We start from the raw sequence: 20979 nt of genomic DNA, 5'->3' as shown, positions 1-20979 counted from the left end.
GTTCTTCACTTCTCAGAGCCGGTGAGTGAGAGCCTGGACTTTGGCGCCTGACTGCTTGGGTCTCATCTCGGGCCTCCTGCCTGCTTACCGGCTCTGTGACCTTGGGCATGCCACCTAACCCCTTTGTGCCTCTGGTTTTTGTTTTTTTCATCTGTGGAACTTACCTGTAAGGTTAGCCTAAGGATCGAATGAGCTAATGTGGATGCCGTGTGGCCTGGCCCAGAAGACATCTGGCACTTGGCTCTATTTCTATTACGGTTGTTAAGGTAGAGACAGCTCCTTTTTGTCCCTTTCTATTTCTTGTCTTCCTTTCGAGGGCCAGTGACTCGAGGAGCAGTTGGGATGCTCCGAAGTGCTGAGTCATCTGACAGGCGGGGCAGCCCTGGCCAATCGGGGTGCAGCCCCCTCTCCTCTCCGGGTGGCGCTTGGTGGCTCCTTCAGTGGCGAGCCCTGGGTAGCCAGGCGGGACCTGGGATGGGACACATGGAGGTGTGCGCCCTTGACCCCAGTTCTCTCTGCTGTTTGTGCCCAGGTGGTAGCACCATGGATAGCTCCGCAGGAGGCAAGGCTAGGCCTGAGGCTGGGGAGGACAAGGAGGGACTCCTTTCCAAACTTAAGAAAATGTTTACCTCCTGATATCCCAGCCGAGGTAGGAAAACCCCTGAGGTTCCTCCCCTTTTCGTTCCCCTCTGTGAACTAATCCATTTTCTGTCACTTTAACCAGTATCGTCCCCCCACACCCAGAGTTGAAGAGGTTCCAGTCTCAGGCGTGGTGTGTCTGGCTCCCCTCAGAGTCAAGCCTCAGCCTGTGGGGAGTCAGCCGGTAGTGCAGGGCCGAACCACAGAATGTAGCCGCTTCTGCGGCTCCACTTCCTGGAGAGGTTGCTGCTTCCCAGCCCTCCTTCCACCAGCTCCTGGGGGCTCTGCGTCCTGCCGTGGTGAGGACCAGGTTGCCCACGGTCACAGAGGGCAAGTCATAGCAGAGCCAGGCCTAGAACTCAGATCTCCCCAATCCCCGCCCTGTCCTGCCTGGGAGGCACGGGGAGGTGTCAACCTTGGTTAGGGTTGGGGTGGGGGGCACTGCCAGGAGTCCTGCTTGCTCACTGTGGTGTCTCGGGACTCACTTTTTACTTGTGCTGGTCCCTGGTGGCTGGGGCTCCTGGTGCAGCTCCTTCTCAGGGATGACAGAAGCTCACCAACAGGGCGTGTTCTTCCTGCGATGCCAGTGAAATGTAACTGTTTGTGTCTTGGCTCAGGAAAACGGTCCACCGGAAACTAGGCCGGGAGCAGCAGCCCCTCCTTGTGGCCAGGGCATCTCAGATGCAGGAGGATTCCACACAGCAGCACCGAGCCCCTGCCTGCAGAGGCCCTCTGGACCACCTTGGAAACAGCAAAATCATGTGACAATGCACCTCTCCATGGAAGGGTCATGGTGGACAGCCCCTGGGCAGTAAGGCATGGCAGGTCTCAGGGCTGGTAGTTTCCTATCCATGGGTAGGTAACTTGGCCTCTTCTGGCTCCGGCAGAGTCAGACAGCTGGACATTTCTTGCAGAGCTAAAACTCTGATTTGGAATCAAATGTGGTTAAAGAATTAAAGGCCATGCTTACAGCTTAAAAATGAAGCCTTAAGTTGCACCGAGTTGTGAAGTGATTAATTTCCCTCTCAGCAAACCTCTGGGAGGTTCCAGAATGAGTCTTTCCTGACAGGGTTGTCTTTTCCAGGAACCTGGGGCATGCACGCCCCACTTGTGTCATCCACTCCTCAGCAGGGGCATCCCCTGCTAGAGTTTGTTTTAATTCCAAAAGGTACCAAGCAGCTGGAACATGGGGGCCTTGGCCCGGGGTGACACATATGAAGACAGTCCCTGGAGATGCTACTCTTGATCACATGGGCCATGATCTCTGTCAGGATGGATAGTCCTTCCTCCCACCCCACTTGGGGTGGCCCCTTGTCCCCTGACAGTTGAGTTCTGTTGTTCTAAGCCGGGTGTGAGTGGAGCTCCTGCCCTTCTGCTGGCCCACAGCCAGCCGTGGCCTGGGGCCGACTAATGGCCTCTTAAACCCGGAGCCCTGCCCTGCTGCCTGCCAGGGCCTTGGTTCTCACCACTCACAGTTGACCTCTGTTTTCAGAAGTGTGTTTAAATTATTCAGTGCTAAGAATCATCTTTTCCTGATAAACGTTTGTTTAGAAAAGGAGAGCACAGTCTCAGCAGTTGAAGGTTCTCCACCATCCAGCCAGAGCAAAACACTGTTTCCCGAGCCTTGGCTCGTAGGATGTGTGGGTTCCATTGTGTTTCCAGATCCCCCTGCTGTGGTAAGACAGGTTAATGGAGAACACTTCTGATTAGTTCCCTTTTTGTTTTCCTTCATAATTTACTAAAATAAAGCATCTACTAGTGTCTGCTTTAGGAATGTAAAATGATTCTGTATCAATGTAAATAAGATTATCTACTGCAAAGAGATATTTAAAACCTAAATTGTTGTCATTTCTTCTTTGAAAGAGTTCAGACAGCTTTCTGCAGGTGGCCCAGCAGGGGGTTACTGGTGGTCACCTGCCAGTCAGGCCACCCCACGTCTCTGCTGGCCTTCCTGGGGCGGCTGGAGGTGGCTGTCCTAGTCCTTGGAGTCACGTGCGCCAAGCGACGGGTGGCGCTCTGACAGGCGCTGACCCTCTCCAGCCCAGATCCCAGAGTGGGGAGGGTGCTGATCTGACGAATGTTCTAGGGTTCGGCATGTAGCTTTTTCTCTGGCAGCCTGCGATTTGAGAGACGTGCAGTGTGGCCTACTTAGGTCCCTACAGGTCACCACCTCCCTCACTAGATTTTTTTTTTCCTCCATTATTTTCAGAGGAATATTAAGGTATATTTTTGTGTTGCAGTGTTAGTCCGGGCTGTCTCACAAAAGCCCAAGTGCTGTCATGGCTGGAGTGGGCCCTGAGCATATAGCTCCGCCCCACTCTGGGTTCTGGGCTGAGCAGGTTGAGGTGTGAGGGCACTGCTGGGTTGGGTTGGGTGAAGAGGCTGGGAATACCTGTTGGGTGAGAAAGGGGCTCAGTGACTTCCTGCCAATTTCCAAACTTGTCCTTCATTGAACAGAAGTTTGTCAAGTGCCTGCTGTGGACTCAGTATGGGCCTGGAAGGATCCTAGACCCCAGGGTATGGCGGTGGGGAGCTAGATGGTTTCTCTCGTGATAGCTTAGGTTTTCTTCCTGGAGAAGCCAACCGAAGTCCCACTCGTGGCTGTCTTCTGAAAACAGAAGCCTAGACTTTGAAAGGGAAAAGTGGATTTTCTTTCTAGCGAGACATCTTCATTGCTGTACTGAGGCGTCCTCCCCTCAGATGGTCAGAAGGTGGCGGGGCAACATCTGTAGAATCAAGCGCCACTCAAGGCCTGGACTGGATTTGGCTTATTCCCACAGCTGGATCCTGAGACGTGTGTCCAGACAACTTTGCAGCCCGAGGTGGGGCTGTAGTGTGAGGTGAGGTATTTAAAAATACAAAAGAGTATCTCCAGGTCCCTGAGCCTCTGGGGATCGAGAGGAGGAGAGGTAGATGGTGTGAGCATTTGCTGAAATGTTTGGAGCGTGGACAAGGGAAGGCATTGGAGGCTCACAGGCCTGACCATGTGAGCCCAGGGGAGTCAGACACTGCTTCGCACAAATGCCCTTACGTTGCCTTCACAACAGCCTGGCCAGGGGGCACCGGGTGAGCAAACAGACCCAAGAGGCTCGGCGACGTGTCCATGGCCTGCTTGTGGATGAGGAGCGGCTGGAGCCTGGCATCAGCTCCCTGCAGTTCGCCCTGGACCTGGACCTGGACCTGGCACAGCAGACTCTACCCAGGCTTGGTACTGGCCAAGGGCTGCTCCAGGATCTCGGCACGGTGAGTCACAGCCCCAGCAGGTGAGTTTCCCACGCAGGGGCCTGGGGGACTTGGGCATCACAGGGCTGGACACAGATGACCTCTCATGTTCTCTTGCTGACATGGGTGGGCTTGGAAGCCCATGTCAACACATCCTTTTCCTCCTACCCTGCCTGGGAGGCTGCTCCCCTCAGACCGCAAGCTGTCCCTGTCCCACTAAAGTGGGCCCCTCCTCCAGTGTTCCTCATTCCTCCTGCTCTCTGCAACCCTATGTCAATCTGCAGTCATTCTGCAGATTTGTATCTGGCTCTCTTGCTAAACCAGGCTCAAGGCAGGGCACATACTTTTCTGGTGAACATTGTATTTAGGGCCTAGCTTACACTGGTAGGTTGTCAAAGAAGTGCTTTTTCAGTGACTCAGTTAATGAACAGATCGAATGAGTTTGGCTGCCCTGCTCCCCTTTCAATGCCTCTGCGGGTCCTGAGGCTGAGGCGGGGTAGTACAGATGCTGGTGGAGGTTTCACAAGTCCACGCAGACACTGGTCAGTCTGCCGGCTGTGTCCTCTGGGCCTTCATTTCTCTTCTCTAAAGCAAGCAGGAGAGGGAAACGGTCCAAATGCCTGGGGAGCTCAACCCACCAAGTAGGGCTGGGTGGTTATTTCTCTGGTTTCCCTTCCCAGCCTTTGCTGTGGGCGGTGTCACCTTTTCTCAGCAGTGTCCAAGTCTTATATGACCTGGGGTCCACAGAACTGCCACGTTCCTTCAAGGGTTTCTTTCCAGCCTGTTTTGCGATCACCCACGTCTCGAGGCCTCTGCACCCGGGGGCCCAGGAGGCAGGAAAAGAGTGAGGGAGAAGGGGCCGGTCTTCCTGCCCTAAAACTCAAAGAAGGAACACGTGGGTGGCTGCACTCACGTTCTGGAGAGGAACGGCATGTGTGCAGGGGTGTCAAATGTTGCTCCTGGCTGGCGGGGGTAGGGGGGTCCTCTCAGCCGCCCCCCCCGACTTGACTGGGCCCCCCACCACTGTATGCTTCCTGTTGGAACTTTCATGTCCTCAGGCAGCTGCCACCCCAACCCCAGTCCCTGAAACAAAGCACTTTTCTTTTGGAAGCCATCTGTGAGAACAATGGCCTTTATTTAAAAAATAAACTTTCTTGTAACACAAGAAAGGATCACTGTGACTATACCTCCCGTCCCCCCAGATGGGGTTGAGAGGTGGGCAGGGTCACAGTCCTGCAAAGTCCCCTTTGTGCTGCTCCAGCCACTGGTCCAGCGTCCTGGCCTTGGGGTTGAGCCTCAGGCTCAGTTCGATGTTGCGGTCAGGTTTCAGGGCATAGAAACGGAACATATTGGCCAGGTCCTGGGCGCCGGGGAAGCCAAGCTTCTCGTAGTCCTCGGGGCTTATCTGGAAGCAGAGGGGAGTCTCTTAGGGTCGATCGGCATCTGCAGTACCCTGACCACGCTGTTGACACCTCAGTTCCTACCCTGGTCCCCACTAAGTTCACCTGAAAACCAGTCTATTATAAAGATGAAACGTCAAAAACCACTGTTCTAGGGCAATTTAAATGCTGTTCTTCCAAGATGACGAGATGAAAACTTCTCAGTCCTTTCCAAATCAGAACTATGCTTACGTCACTTCTTGCTCAAAAAACCAAAGGTGTTCCCCTTTCCTGACCGAACTGAATCTTAACTCCTCAGCTTCCAAATCCTCCATGACTGCCTCAGGCCTTCTTTGTTTAGAGAGTAATATGCAACCATTTAGTGCATGTTTTCTAGTGCGTTCATTGGGAGCGTTTACAGCAATTGTTCCATTCAATCCTCACAGCAGCCCGAGGAGGGGGATACTCTCCATACACCCACTTTACAGATGAGGAAACTGAGGCAGAGAGGGGTCAGGGGCTGGGCCTCCAGTCACACACGGGTGGGTGTTAAGGGCTGGGAGCAAGATCTGAGTCCAAGGTCTGACTGGCCCGTCCTGCCGTAGCCTCTCCCCCATCATTGCTCTGCTTGGGTCTGAGGGCGCTCTACAGGTGGTTTTTGTCATTTAATGACTTGGAGTAGCCCAGATTTTCATAATGAGAAACAAGAAACAAGGCACCTGGGGGTCTGGACAGGAAGACAGAGTAGGCAAGGGGAGGAGGGGACTGTGCCAGGCCAAGAAGAGGGGACCAGGATGGGGCCTACTCCGGCCTCCTTCCCCTCCCCGAGAGAAGCCCAAGACACCCTGCGTTTTCCCTCCTTGCTTTGGCCCCTACTGTCCCCTCTTCCTGGAACCCTTCCTTACCACTTGATCAACTGACAAAACCAGAAGTTTCACTCAGTGGCCACACCTGACTCCTAAGAACAGCACGATATAAACGTTCACAGTGAATGAATTTGGCTTTACGCTGCTCAGAGTGCTAGGGCAGCCCTAGATGCCCCTTCCCTTCTACCCACAAAGCCCCTCTGACCGCGGCTGCCAAGTCCCAAGCCTGGGCCCTCCACCTTGGCATCTCGCACGGTCTTCCTGGTATGCCTGGAGAGCAAGGCAGCGTACTCCTCCACCGTGTGCCTGCAGGTGCTGAGCCCGATGTTCTGGCCGATGTAGTCTTCGGGCATCTTCAGCAGGCTGAGCACCACGGGGCCCAGGTCGGACACAGACATGCCGTCCATGGGCACATCACCCATGGGCAAGCCTGGGAGGGAAAGAGGGACGTGCTGGCACGCGTCTCTGAGGGGTCGGTCCCCACCGGCCAGTCGACTGGATGTGTGCACAAGCCAGCACCTGGCACGAGGCAGACACCCCCGGTGTCAGCAGGAGAAATGAGTCAGGAAATGGGACACGATCGACCTGTGCCACCTGGCAGGCCATTCAAACCCTGGGAGCCTGGCTGTGCTCTTCCCAAGGCGGGGAGAACCCTGGGCCTGCTGCCCCTCTCAGGCCTGAGACGGGAACAAGGGGAAGGAGAGGAAGGCTTTGATAGGCACCTCTGAGAACGGGAGCTCCCAGGTTTCAGGCCCCCGTACACTTCGTCAGACCCGAATCCCTGATAGGGACGCCTGTGGTGGGGGGTGCTCCAAACACCAGCTCCACCGGCAGGAATGCTCGATCAGCTGAGGCCAGGGCTGACCCCAGAGCAGCATGACGGGTGCTGATAAACATGTTAAATTAACGAGTGACTCCACCTGCCAAGGTGTGGTCTTGGGGATGGAGAGGCAGAGCTGTGTCCTGATGAGGCACCTGGAGCGCTCAGGCCCTGCCCTATAAAATTTCCGTGGCTGCCCATTCAGATGGGCCAGGGAGCCTGCCGGGGTGGAGCCTGTTCCAACTTACAGACGGAAGACAGGTGAATCTGATTATGGCTTTGCAAATCTCTGGTTATGGCTTTGCAAACCGGTGTGCCAACACAAGGACAAGACTGCTCACCAGCAGGTGAGACCCAAGCGAGGGTGAGCGGCGTTCACGCAGAGGTGAGAGGCTGGGAGGGCTCAGACCCCTCCTGCTCCGCCTGCTGAGCCACCTGCATTAACCCGCTGCCCCGCCGGCAGGACACAGGTCGTACATGGTTCCCTCGAAGCTGTTTACAGATTTGCAAACAGATGTTGAGAAGAAAGTGCTTTCCTATTTCGGGAAATCTACAATTGGACCTCGCCGTCCAAATCCTCTCCTTATTTATGAAGCAGTAACAATAAGCACACTCTCTCCGTAAAGCTCTCCGACAGACAAAGCACTGCATCCCCAGACTCGGCAGATTTTCCCATGGCCCCGGGGAAGTCCGAGTCATGCCCATCTCATGGGACAGGACGCAGAGGCCCAGCATGGTCACATGCGTTGCTTGCAGTCACAGCCTAACGTGATCGAGCCAGAGCTTGGACCCAGAGCCCTCTGAGGACAAGCCCAGTGGGCCACCACGGCTCCACACGGTGAGAGGAGACACCCGAGGAAGCGGGGAGGGCACTCACTCAGCAAGTAGCTCTTTCCATCTGGGGCTTTCTGGGGCAGGAAGCAGGAGAGGAGGTTCTCGAAATAACAGGGCAGCCGCACGCTGGTCATGGGGACGCCAATGTCCCGGAAATATTCCTCCACCTCCCCTTTGCCGTCAAAGTGTCCCGCTGCCAGTCTCCCTGCTGTCAGCTTCTTGATGTTCTCCAGGCCACTGTAGACCACGTAGTGTAGGCCCAGGCGCTTCGCCAGATCGGCCAGCAGCTTTCCCTGGTGGGCAGGGAAGGAGAAACCACAAAGCTCAGAGGGAGGATGTGTGTCCCCAACACGGCACTGGCTCTCCCACCCCAGAGGCCACTGTGCCCGGTGCCAAGAGCCCTCTGATAAGGCTCCCTCTTCCGTGTGCGGCTCACATGGCACCACACTCTCTACCACGGGATTATAAGCTTCTCACCACTTGCATAGCCTTAGCGCCCCTTCTCTAGATCATCTGGGTCGTTCCATCTTCCAGTGTGCTGGACCACAGCCCACCGTGTGCCACGTGGGAGGGTGTGCACAGAGGCTTCCGCCTCTGCCTGCTCTCAGAAAGCATCTTGTCCCCGTGCTGGGCCGTCTTCCTGGGAGAGCCCCAACCATCCCCTAGGGAAGTGCTACGGCTCAGCAGTTAAGCACACAACACAAACCACCTGGGCTCCAGACCAGCTCTGCAGCACACTGGCTGTGCCATCCAAGACAAGGGGTCTAACTGTTTTGGCCTTGTCGGTTAAATGGGGACAGAAACACGACCTGCTGCACAAGGCTGTGTAGGGTGCTGGATGGTGGCCTCCCAAAAGATATGTCCATGTCCCAAACCCCAGAACCTGTGAATGCCACATCATTTGGAAAAAGGTTTCTGCAGATATTTTTGTTAAGGAACTTGAGATCATCCTGGATTATCCTCGTGGGCCCTCAACCCAATGACGAGTGTCCTTATGAGAGATGGAAGAGGAGACACAGAGAAGACGAGAGGCCTTGTGTAAACAGAGGCAGAGCCCGGAGTGATGTTGCCTCACGGAGAGCTGGTACCACTGGGCACTGGAAGAGGCAAGAATTGGAACCTCCCTTGGAGCCTCCAGACAGGGCAGGGCCGACACCTTGCTGTTGGACTCCTGGCCTCCAGAACGGGGAGAGAATAAATTCCTGTTGTTTTAAGCCACCTGGCTTGGGGTCATTTGTTATGGCTCAGGAGGTCAGGTTGACGAGATCTGCGTGCACCAGAAAAGCTGTCTCTGTCCACTCTCTGAGATGGGCTTCCATGTAAGACTGTAACTGAAGAAAGGCTCAGGGCTAAAAACAAGTTTGGAGACCAGTGGTCCGGTCCAGTCTCCCTTTATTGTACACAGGAGGAAAGACAGACCAGCGCGGGGAAGTCACGTCCACAGCTGCAACGGTGGGGAGCTGTGGATGAGGCAGGACTGAAAGCCGACAGGCACGGGTCTCAGCCCAGTGCCTTTGCTGTGGCACCAGTCATACCTCCCACAAATACCTGAGCGCCTGCTACGTGACAGGCCCACCGCAAGTGTCCCCACCTTCCAAGAGACTTTAAAAAGATGCATGTTCCTCTCACATCCCTCCCCCCACCACCTGGGCTCAATAACCACCCAACCAGAGAGAAGCTGGGTGGAAAACAGAATAAAGAGAAACAGAAAACATCTGAAAGGGGACATGGAGGACTTTTCGGAATGATGGAGATGTATTATATTTTGATTAGAATGGTAGTTACATGGGTATATTTATTTATTTTCAAATTTCATTAAATTGTACAATTAAAAAGTTTACTTTTATTTATTTATTTATTTTTGGCTGCACTGGGTCTTTGCTGCTGTGTGTGGGCTTTCTCTAGTTGCGGAGAGCGGGGGCTACTCTTCGTTGTGGTGCGCAGGCTTCTCATTGCGGTGGCTCCTCTTGTTGCGGAGCACGGGCTCTAGGCGCGTGGGCTTCAGTAATTGTGGCACGCGGGCTCAGTAGTTGTGCTCGCGGGCTCTACAGTGCAGGCTCAGTAGTTGTGGTGCACGGGCTTAGTTGCTCTGTGGCATGTGGGATCTTCCTGGACCAGGGATCAAACCCATGTTCCCTGCATTGGCAGGCAGATTCTTAACCACTGCACCACCAGGGAAGTCCCTACATTTGATTTTAAGAAAATTATGGGTCAATAGAGTTTTTAGAAAGTGTGAAGAGTCACTGGATGACACAAAGCAGATTGTGGTTGCCTGCGGCTGAGGAAGTGGGAAATGGGGAGTGACCGCTACCAGGTATGGTGTTTCTTTTGGGGTGATGAAATGTTCTGGAATCAGGTAGTGATAATGGCTGCACAACTTTGTGAATATGTTAAAAACCACTGAATTGTACACTTTAAAAGGGGGAACAGGGACTTCCCTGGTGATCCAGTGGTTAAGAATGAGCCTTCCAATGCAGGGGATGCGGGTTTGATGCCTGGTTGGGGAACTAAGATCCCACATGTCGCAGAGCAACTAAGCCCGTGCCTCAACTACTGAGCCGGTGAACCAGAACTAGAGAGAAGCCCACGTGCTGCAACAAAATATGCCGCGTGCCGCAACTAAGACCTGACGCAGCCAAAAATAAATAAATAAATACTTTAAAAATAGTAATAAAAGCTTTAAAAACAAAAGGGTGAACAGTATGGTACATGAATGACGTCTAAAAGAAGTCATCGGATGAGGAAGCGGCCATCTTCTGCCCTCATCAAAGTCTAGGAGAGCTGCATAGAAGAGGAGGGGAAAGGCCTGCAGTGTCAGTGGTCAGGCAGGGGTCAGCCCCTCTCTGGCAAGTTGGAGCTGCCCCACAAGGGCAAGTAGAGACCTGGGAGCGCCTTTGAAGATGGCCTGCTCCTGCCCCGGCTTCCCCACGCCCTCCCGCCTGCCCTTACCTGCTTGACCTCCTGCTCCTGGCTGCAGTTCTCCCAGTAGTTGGTCACGATGAAGGTGGCGTGAGCCCCGATCAGGGCCAGCTCCATGCTGGCCTCATCATCCTGGTCTCCCTGCACTACTTCTGCACCTTGCAGCCTCAGCTTCTTCGCTGCCCTCTGCCCAGGGTCCCGGGTCACCACTCGGACCCTGAATGTCCCATCTTCCAGGAGTGTCCGGGCCACTGAGCCCCCCTGGGCACCTGCAGAGAGGCAGAAAGACCCGCAGGGTGGGACCAGCCTGGGAGCCTGCCAAGGGTGAGGCCCTGCAGGGAATCCCCCACCACAGCAACACACCTGGCACTTTTCACCTGTGATTCCCACTGTTTTGCCTCACACAATCTTGTAACTAACAGCTTCATTGAGATAGAATTCACATACCGTAACATTCATCCTTTTATTTTAATTTTATTTTTTTAAATACAATTTTAAAACAAATTATTTATTTTTGGCTGTGTTGGGTCTTCGTTGCTACACGCAGGCTTTCTCTAGTTGCGGCGAGTGGGGTCTACTCTTTGTTGTGGTGCACAGGCTTCTCATTGCAGTGGCTTCTATTGTTGCAGAGCACGGGCTCTAGGCACGTGGGCTTCAGTAGTTGTGGCTCACGGGCTCAGTAGTTGTGGCTCACAGCTCTAGGGTGCAGGCTCAGTAGTTGTGGCGCACGGGCTTAGTTGCTCCGCAGCATGTGGGATTTTCCTGGGCCAGGGCTTGAACCCGTGTCCCCTGCATTGGCAGGCGGATTCTTAACCACTGTGCCACCAGGGAAGCCCACGTTCACCCTTTTAAAGTGTACAGTGCAGCAGCTTTTAGTACATTCAGAGTGTGCAACCATCATTGCAGTCAATTTTAGAACATTTTCATTGCCCCAGAAAAGAAAGTCCATACCCATCAGCAGCCACTCCCCATTTTCCCTTCCCCTTTAGCCCCTGGCAACCACTAATCTACTCTCTGTCTCTACGGATTTGCCTAGTTTGGACACTTCACATAAATGGAGTCACACAATATGTGGTGTTTTGTGTCTGGCTTCTCTCACTTATGTTTTCAAGGTTCATCCATGTTTTAGCAGTCATCACACTTACACCTTTACAAAAATTTTAAAATGTATTATGAAATATTTTTTTAATATTTATTTATTTATTTTGGCTGCGCCAGGTCTTAGTTGCGGCATGCGGGTTCTTTAGTTGCGGCATGCATGTGGGATCTAGTTCCCTGACCAGGGATCGAACCCGGGCCCCCTGCATTGGGAGCGTGGAGTCTTAGCCACTGGACCACCAGGGAAGTCTGTATTATGAAATATTTAGCACATACAAAAAAGGGATACTAACACCCATAAGCCCACCGCTTAGCTTAAGAAATAAAGTATCACCTATACCTTAAAAAAAAAAAAAAAAGATTGAGGGGAATTCCCTGGCAGTCCAGTGGCTAGGGCTCTGCACTCTCACTGTTGAGGGCCTGGGTTTGATCCCTGGTCGGGGAACTAAGATCCCACAAGCTCCGTGGCACGGCCAAAAAAGAAAAAAAAAGAGAGAAAATTATTAAAATCATCAAAAGAAAGAAAATAAAAATCATCCATAAATATATGTATAAGAACATTGGCTGCAAATAAATAAATCCACTCCTTACCAAAAAAAAAAGAACATTGGCTGCAGTATTATTATCCATAGTGGAAGTTTATGGACAACCTAGATGTCCTTTGGTAAGAACCTGGCTAAATAAGTGCTAAATCCATACAAAAGTGATTAAAAAGAATGTGGCAGGGCTTCCCTGGTGGCACAGTGGCTAAGAATCTGCCTGCCAGTGCAGGGCACACGGGTTCGAGCCCTGGTCCGGGAAGATCCCACATGCCACGGAGCAACAAAGCCTGTGCGCCACAACTACTGAGCCTGTGCTCTAGAGCCCGCGATCCACAACTACTGAAGCCCGTGTGCCTAGAACCCATGCTCCACAACAAGAGAAGCCACTGCAATGAGAAGCCTGCGCACTGCAACAGAGAGTAGCCCCCACTCGCTGCAACTAGAGAAGGCCTGCACTCAGCAACAAAGACCCAACACAGCCAAAAATAAATAAAAATAAAAATAAAATTACAAAAAAAAAAAAAAAAGAATGTAGCAGATCTGTATGCACGACTTATGTGACCGCAACATGTCCTAGAGTGGAAAAGGCAAACTGAAGAACTACAACTACCCTCATACAGTACTGGTGGGAATGTAAAGTGGTACAGTCGCTTTGAAAAAGTCTGGCAGTTCCTCAAAATGCTAAACACGGTCACCATATAATCCAGCAATTCCACTCCTAGGTATAGTCCCAAGAAAATTAAAAACATATGTCCACACAACAACTTGTATGTGAAGGTTCACAGCAGCATTATTCACAATAACCAAAAGGTGGAAACAAATCAAATGTCCATAATGGATGATGGATAAACACAATGTGGTATATCCATATAATGGAATATTATTCAGCCATAAAAAGGAATGAAGTACAGATTCATGCTACAATGTGGATGAACCTGGAAAACAATGCTCAGTGAAAGATGCCAGACACAAAAGGCCATGTACTGTATGATTTCATTTATATGAAATGTCCAGAATGGGCAAATCTTTAGACAATAGACTGCCAGTTTCCAGGGGCTGGGGAAATGGGGAGTGACTGCTAGTGGGTATGGGTTTTTTTGGGGGGGTGATGAAATGTTCTAAAACTGATTGTGATGAGGGTCACAGAGCTCTGTGAATATACTAGAATTGAACACTTTAAACATGTGAAGTGTATGGTATGTGATTTATACCTCAATAAAGCTGTTATATATTTTTAAAATATATACAGTAAAGAAAAAAACAGGTGGGGTAAAAATAAAACACTCCCATTTAATAAACAGTATCTTTATATACCTAATTTGTCTGGAAGGATACTCAAGAAACTTTTTTTTTTTTTTTTTGCAGTACGCAGGCCTCTCACTGTTGTGGCCTCTCCCATTGCGGAGCACAGGCTCCGGACGCGCAGGCTCAGCAGCCATGGCTCACGGGCCCAGCCGCTCCGCGGGCACTAGGCATGTAGGATCTTCCCGGACCGGGGCACGAACCCGTGTCTCCTACATCGGCAGGCGGACCCTCAACCACTGCACCACCAGGGAAGCCCTACTCAAGAAACTTGACAACAGTGATGGATGGGGTTTCGGGGACAGAGGTGGGAGGGAGATTTAATTTTGATATTATGTGCAATCACCTGCTATTCAAAGCTAAGTAATTTTTTAAAAAAATTCAAAGGGAATCTGCTCTCAGGTCCTGCCCCACGGCCCCACCGTGAGTCAGGGGTCCCAGCCATCTCATCGCTCCCTCCAGGACGCCGGGGACGTCTTCTGGAGCTGAGGGGCGGGCGCCCACGCTCTGCGGGGTCGGACCGGCCTGACCTCTGCCCTGGGCTGGCCTTGGTGAGGGGTCCTGCGCCTCGGGGCCCCCGTTTGGGGTTTCGCTTACCTGTGGCTCCAAACACGACCACCAGTTTCTTGTCTGCCATGAGGCCGGGAGCCGGAAATTAAGTCCGGAGAGGTCTGAGGGCCGTGAGAGGTGCACAGTCGGTGAAGGGGTCGGGGGTGCCTGCCCGGAAAGACCCCGCGCGCGCCGGGTAGGACCAAGGGGGCGGTCCGGCCGGGAGAGGTCGGGACACCGCGACCCCCGCCCCCTCGGGCCCGACCCTCCCGGGTCCTACCTGCACCCGCCGCCCGGGTCCCCCAGGTCGGCTGTACCTCCTAGCCGCGGCCTAGGTGGGAAACGGTCCGGGAAATAGGGACCCCTGGTTTTGCAGCCGAGTCCACCGCCGAGGGGAAGGATGGAAGCCTGCGAGCGGCGCCGCCCCCCGCCCCCAGCTCCAGCTGCAACCTGGCAAAGTCACCCCTTCCCGGCGACCCTGCGTGAAGGGACCCCAGGCTGGCCTGCTTCCGAATCCCAGCCGTCTGGGCCCTGACTCTGCGCGGAGCTGACCCGCCACCCCCCTCCGCGGACACAGATGGTTCGTCCCAGCTCCGGCTAGACTCAGCCTCAGGTCAGAACCCGCCAGCCCCACGCCTGCGTAAACCGAATTTGTGTAAATCGGATCTAACCGAAATGTACACGCCGAGGGCTTCTTAGCCGGATGCTGGGGGTCATGACTGTGCGAAGCAAAAATAAATACATAAATACATAATAAATAAATAAAATTTCATCTTGCATGAGCATCTGAACTTTGATATACGGGTGTCACCCAAAGACAAATAAATCTATATCTGTGAGTCTTAATACCCAAGGCTCTGTTTGAGTTCTTGTATGCCTGACTCACATTTGAGGTTGCTACTACTTGCCCGTTTTGAATTCTATTTAACGGGAAGGAGGTCTCTCTCTCTCTCTCTCTCTTTCTTTCTTTTTTTTTTTTTTTTTTTCTTTTTTGGCCACAGGCAACGTCATGTGGGATCCTAGTTCCACGACCAGGCATTGAACCGTGCCTCTGCAATGGAAGCGGGGACGGCCAGGGAAGTCCCCAGAAAAGAGATTTCTTTGTGTTCAACTAAAACTCAAAAATGGCCCTCTCACTCCTCTTCGGAAATTTATTGCTGATTGGATAAAAGCATTCATTTTTTTCCTTTCATTCTTTCCAAAATGTGTACTGACTCCTCAGGGAACGTCAGCTTCCTGACAGTAAACATTCTGTGTTCACTGCTGAGTTCCCAGCACTTAAAATAGTACCTGGCACAAAGTAGTCGCTCAATAAATATTTGCTGACTGACTGGTTGTCTAAACATCTACTAGGAACTGGAGGCACAGGGAAATCAAAGTAAAACTGGTGCTGTTTTCCCGAATCTAATAGTGGAGATAACCCACCAGGGAATGTGTATTTTATGTATGTAAAATATTGGTCTTTATGTGTTGTAAGATGCGTTTATTTTAATAAATACTCATTTATGTTTGTGTTTACAAGTGAAGGTGGTGTCTAAATAGAATGTTTAAATCTTGGATTGTCTCCACACCCTGTTATGTATGTCTCTGAGCTCAGACTGCAAAGTTTGCCAAGAATACCTTCCTCCCACCACCTTAGATAGGGCTGACTCCTACTCATTCCTTAATGCGCCACATAACCACCACTTCCTCCAAGAAGCCATCCCTGACCCCTAGGCTAGGGTAACTACTATTTCACTCCCATCTCTATTCCACTGGCAACATTGTCTCTACCATATTAGACCCAGGGCTTCTTAAGAGCTGGCCCCATGTCTTTTTTGTCTCTATCTCTCCCTCCGGGCACAATGTCCAGCACTTAATAGGAACTCAATAAATACTCACTAAATGGAACACAAGTGCATATTATTCTGATAAAAGATGCGGTTTTTCTTTAACTGCATGGGTTAAACCACAAAACTCGATGTTCCGAGGTCTCCACTTTAAGGAAATAAATCCAAACAAGGAGATCCCTAGTGGGACCAGCTGCATAATATGCAAGGCCCAGTGCAAAAAGAAAATGTGGGGCTCCTTGTTTTAAAATTACCAAGAACAGTGATAGCAGAGCATTAAACCAAACCCAAGGTCCTTCTGAGCCTGGGACCCAGTATCACTGCTCCAGTCATAAGCCCATGAAGTTGATTGGCCTGGTCCCTAGGTTTGAGAGTAGCAGCCCAGGGCCACGCTGGGGCCTGAGCAACTCCAGTGCCCTTTGACCTTGCTGAACCTGAAGCTTGGAAATCAGTGCAGGCAATGAGTGGCAGGGAACAGCATCTCTGCCCTGGGCTTCTGGTCAGTGGTGCTGGTGCCAGGGAGCTGTCCTGAAGTTGGTGGGCAGACAGGCAGCCTGGGCAAAGGTCTTGTTTCTTGAAGCCCCAGCTACCCACCTCAGGCGGTTCCCTGAGGCCTGAGGGAAGAGATTTGGCTATTGACTGGCATATGATCAGCCGTGACTCGGCACCTCCTGTGGGACTTTATATCTGACAAAGGACTTCCAGCAAAGCACTTGCCAGCAGCTCACTCAGCCAAGCGAAATGTACTAATGATGATAACAGTGGGAACCCTTCTCTGGGCTTCTCCTACATGTCAGGCACAGACTTAGCCCCACATTATCTCATTTTTAACTCTAGAGCAACCCCTCCTTCAATCAGTGCCACTCGATTTAATTCAATTTTACGTGTGCGTGTTTGGGGCAGTGGGCAGTTTTAAGATTCATTCATTTTTTTTCTTTTTTTTTTGGCCACGCAGCATGGGCATGCAGGATCTTAGTTCCCTGACCAGAGATGGAACACATGCCCCCTGCAGTGGAAGCACGGAGTCTTAACCACTGGACCGCCAGGGAAGTCCCAAGATTCATTCTTTTATTATTTTTTTAAGTTAATCCTGTTGTGTTTTTTGGGTTTTAAAAAAATATTTATTTATTTATTTAGCTGAACCAGGTCTTAGTTTTGGCATGTGGGATCTTCGTTGCAGCATGCGGGATCTAGTTCCCTGCCCAGGGATCAAACCTGGGCCCCCTGCATTGGGAGTGTGGAGTCTTAACCACTGGACCACCAGGGATGTCCCAAGATTCATTCTTTCAAATTTGATTTTGATAGCATAATGCATTTATTCATTCTCATAAAGAGTTTAAATGGTACAGATATATAGCACAAGTGAGCCTTGACATCCCTCTGTCATTCTAGTGTGTAAACCTTCCCTCTTTTGGATGCATTTACATGCCTAAACATGAACATGTAGAAAGATAACATTTTGCAGTTAAAAAAATAAAACAGAAAACAATTTTTAATATAAAAAATAAAAGGGATTGTTGACTAAAAAAATTAAATAGTCAATCTAAGAAAGAAATGGAAAATTTTATTCTCATCAACCTGAGCTCTGAGAACTGTTCCAAAGAGGCAAGGGAGGAGGCCAGAATATATGTGATTTTGATGAAGGGTTACATACAGTCAAGCACACATCGTGGGAGAAGCCTACTGCTATTCATGAGGAACAGATATCTTAGTTAATGGTTTTAGTGCTTTTCTAAGTATGGGAAGATACAGGAAACTGGGTTCTTAAAAATTTCTCCTGAAAATATCTGAGGGCCATTTCTGTCAGTTTTCCTAGAGCACAAAGTGCCTCATCCTGATCTTTCCTCTTTCAGGGTGGGTTGTAGGTCAGTGACTCTAGTGGCTAATGACAATTCTTGTAGAACTGGCTGGTGGGCAACATTCTTTATTTTACAATCTCCTCCCTTTCAGTCTTAATTTCAACCAAGTTTTGGGAGGCATTTTATGGCCAGTTTGTCCCATGGAACTAGGAATGCTCATTCTCAGGTCAGGATTTCATTGATAGGCCACTTAATGTACTATTACTGGACTAGGCCCTGCTTAGAGTAGTCAAAAGCCTCTGGACCACCTGTCTTACAGTCTGTCATGGTCAAGGAAATGGTTCCCTCTTGTTGCTTCTTCCCATATGTAGAGTTACACTATTACAATCATTGATCTTCTAGAACTATATATAAGGTCAATTGTTTCAAGTTGCTTAATCGTCATTAATTTGATCTGAGGCTCAGTCACACATTTGGTAATGCAAGAAACATTAATCTTGTAAACGTAGAATACAAGTAATTCAGCTAGTTACATTAATAAAGTCATAAATAAATATTTAAGCTAAGAACTTCCGTTAGGTGCAACCCAGTATCTCCCCAAGATATCTGCATCCTGACCTCTTACAGGATTGAGAAAGGAATGTTATGGTCTCAGGAATTTCATGACTGGCTTCAGAAGGGGAAAAATTGGTATTTATGGTTGAGCAGGTATTTCTGCCGCTAGGGAGGGCTGGTTAATGCATAAAGCAGATACACATAATGCACACTAGAGGGGAGGGAGGAGGCCCAAACAGAATTTTTTTTTTTTTTGGCCAAGTTGTGAAGCTTGTGGGATCTTAGTTCCCTGACCAGGGACTGAACCCAGGCCCTCGGCGGTGAAAGCGCAGAGTCTAACCACTGGACGGCCAAGGAATTCCCAGAATTTTTCTTGTCTCAAAATGTGAATTTTTACTTCATCAGTATCATATTGAATATATTTTTCCCCCGAATTTTATTATGAAAATTTGTGAACATTAAAAAAAACTTGAAAGAACTCTATAGTAAGCAGCTATATATTAATACCACTTTCATTCTTTTTTTTTTTGTTTTTGGCCATGCCATGTGGCATGTGGGATCTTAATTCCCCGACCTGGGATGGAAATCGCACCCCCTGCAATGGAAGCATGGAGTCTTTTAAAATTTTTTTAATTATTGTTTTAAATAACAACAATTTATTTAGTTTTTAAAATAAATTTATTTATTTATTTTTGGCTGTGCTGAGTCTTTGTAGCTGCGCGAGGGCTTTCTCTAGTTGCGGTGAGCGGTGGCTACCCTTCCTTGCGGTGTGAGGGCTTCTCATTGCGCTGGCTTCTCTTGTGGAGCACGGGCTCTAAGCCTGAGGGCTTCAGTAGTTGTGGCTCTTGGGCTTAGTTGCTCCGTGTCATGTGGGATCTTCCTGGACCAGGGATCAAACCTGTGTCCTCTGCATTGGCAGGCGGATTCTTAACCATTGGACCACCAAGGAAGTCCAAAGGGCAGAGTCTTAACCACCGGACCTTCAGCGAAATCTCACCACTTTCATTCTTAACATTTTGCTATATTTGCTTTATCAGATATCTATCTAGCCATCAACTAATCTTATTTTTTTATGTTTTTTCTAGTGAGTTGCAGACATCAGTACTCTTTTTTTGTTTGCGGTACGCGGGCCTCTCACTGTTGTGGCCTCTCCCGTTGTGGAGCACAGGCTCCAGACGCGCAGGCTCAGCGGCCATGGCTCACGGGCCCAGCCGCTCCGCGGCATGTGGGATCTTCCCGGACCGGGGCACGAACCCGTGTCCCCTGCATCGGCAGGCGGACTCCCAACCACTGCGCCACCAGGGAAGCCCCATCAGTACTCTTTACCCTTTAACACTTCAGCACACACATTGTTTAGAGTTCAATATTTGTTTTTAAGATTAAATTTACATACTATCAAATGTATTTAAAAAATTTTTATTGGAGTATAGTTGATTTACAATGTTGTTAGTTTCAGGTGTACTGTAAAGTGAATCAGTTACACATATACATATAACCACTCTTTTATTAGATTATTTTCCCATATAGGTCATTACAGAGTATTGAGTAGAGTTCCCAGTGCTATACAGTAGGTCCTTATTAGTTACCTATTTTATATATAATAGTGTGTATACGTCAATCTCAATTTCCCAATTTATCCCCCCCCCCCCCAGCCTTTTCCCTCCTGGTAACGGTAAGTTTGTTTTCTACATCTGTGACTCTCTTTTGTAAATCAGTTCATTTGCACCATTTTTTTTTAAATTCCACATGTAAGAGATATCATATATTTGTCTTTCTCTGTCTGACTTACTTCACTCAGTATGACAATCTCTAGGTTCGAATGTATTTTTGTATTTTCCTACAACTTGCTTTTCCCCCTTCTACTTGATGTCCGCCCTTCCTTTTTTTTTTTTTTTTTTTTGCGGAATCCTAGTTCTCCGACCAGGGATGAAAGCGGCCGAGTCCTAACTACTGGACCGCCAGGGAATTCCCTGCCCTTCCTTTTTATTCGGCACAGCTCTGTTGAATAGATGTGCCCCTGTCAACCCCAACCCCATCGTCTTTTGATAGACGTTAAGGTTGTTTCAAGGTTTTCACCGAAATGCTGTTGCAATGACCTTCCTTGTTTGTGTCTCTTGGGGTTCTTGTGTTTCTCTAGAACAGCTACCCAAAAGTGGAAGTACTGGATCAAAGAGAATGCCTATTCTGAATTTTAACAGATATTTTGCCAAACTGTCCCCCCTTTCCCAATAACTCCCGCAAATACCGCTCATTCCCCACACCTTTGCCAGTACCGGACAATACCAGTCTTTTAATCTGCAGCCAGTCGCGTGGTTAAGGAAATGACGGGAAACCAGTGTGGCTGAAACAGAAGGGACAGGTGGAGCCCAGTGTTAGATGAGCCTGAAGCAGATGTGACAAAGGGCAAGAAAAGCGCCTAGCCCCGAGACGTCCTCATAAACACCCCCTCTAATGAATGGATCATTCAGTCGCAAGCACTTTCGACTTCCGCAGCCGACCAGCGTTCTGGGATTGCAGCCTCTTGCCCGCCGCAGGGGTGTGTCCTCCGCAGGCCCCGCCTCCGCTGCGTGCGCACGTCGGGCCGCCTGCTTGGCTGCGGCGGCTGCGGCGGGCGCGGCGCTGAGCT

The 20979-nt window shown here is 50.3% G+C and overlaps 2 protein-coding genes across 3 annotated transcripts in view; one reads left to right on the top strand and one right to left on the bottom strand.

Annotated features, from left to right (window-relative positions):
- Window positions 1–2456, top strand: part of DNAJA3 (DnaJ heat shock protein family (Hsp40) member A3) — a gene marked incomplete at its 5' end in the record, with an annotated part of 31030 nt that extends 28574 nt beyond the window's left edge. The window contains 2 exons of one of the 2 annotated variants that reach the window (XM_082857259.1): window positions 533–649; window positions 1257–2456. In XM_082857259.1, coding sequence (XP_082713385.1) covers window positions 533–636 — 104 coding nt within the window. In that variant the 3' untranslated portion in view covers window positions 637–649; window positions 1257–2456. The remainder of the gene's footprint in view (window positions 1–532; window positions 650–1256) is intronic. The other variant, XM_082857260.1, reaches the window with a different exon arrangement.
- Window positions 2457–5086: 2630 nt separating this feature from the next.
- Window positions 5087–14551, bottom strand: NMRAL1 (NmrA like redox sensor 1; the record flags this gene model as incomplete). The annotated part of the gene is made up of 6 exons (XM_082856346.1): window positions 14488–14551; window positions 14219–14292; window positions 10710–10948; window positions 7804–8053; window positions 6346–6536; window positions 5087–5266 (listed from the first exon to the last, which is right to left on the bottom strand). The coding sequence occupies exons 2-6, from the start codon at window positions 14256–14258 to the stop codon at window positions 5087–5089; spliced, it is 900 nt and encodes a 299-aa protein (XP_082712472.1). The 5' UTR covers window positions 14259–14292; window positions 14488–14551.
- Window positions 14552–20979: the final 6428 nt, after the last annotated feature.

This window comes from Leucopleurus acutus (assembly GCF_964270905.1).
Source record: "Leucopleurus acutus genome assembly, chromosome: 16".
Classification (NCBI taxonomy): Eukaryota; Metazoa; Chordata; class Mammalia; order Artiodactyla; family Delphinidae; genus Leucopleurus; species Leucopleurus acutus.
This window is presented reverse-complemented; position numbering and strand designations above follow the sequence as displayed.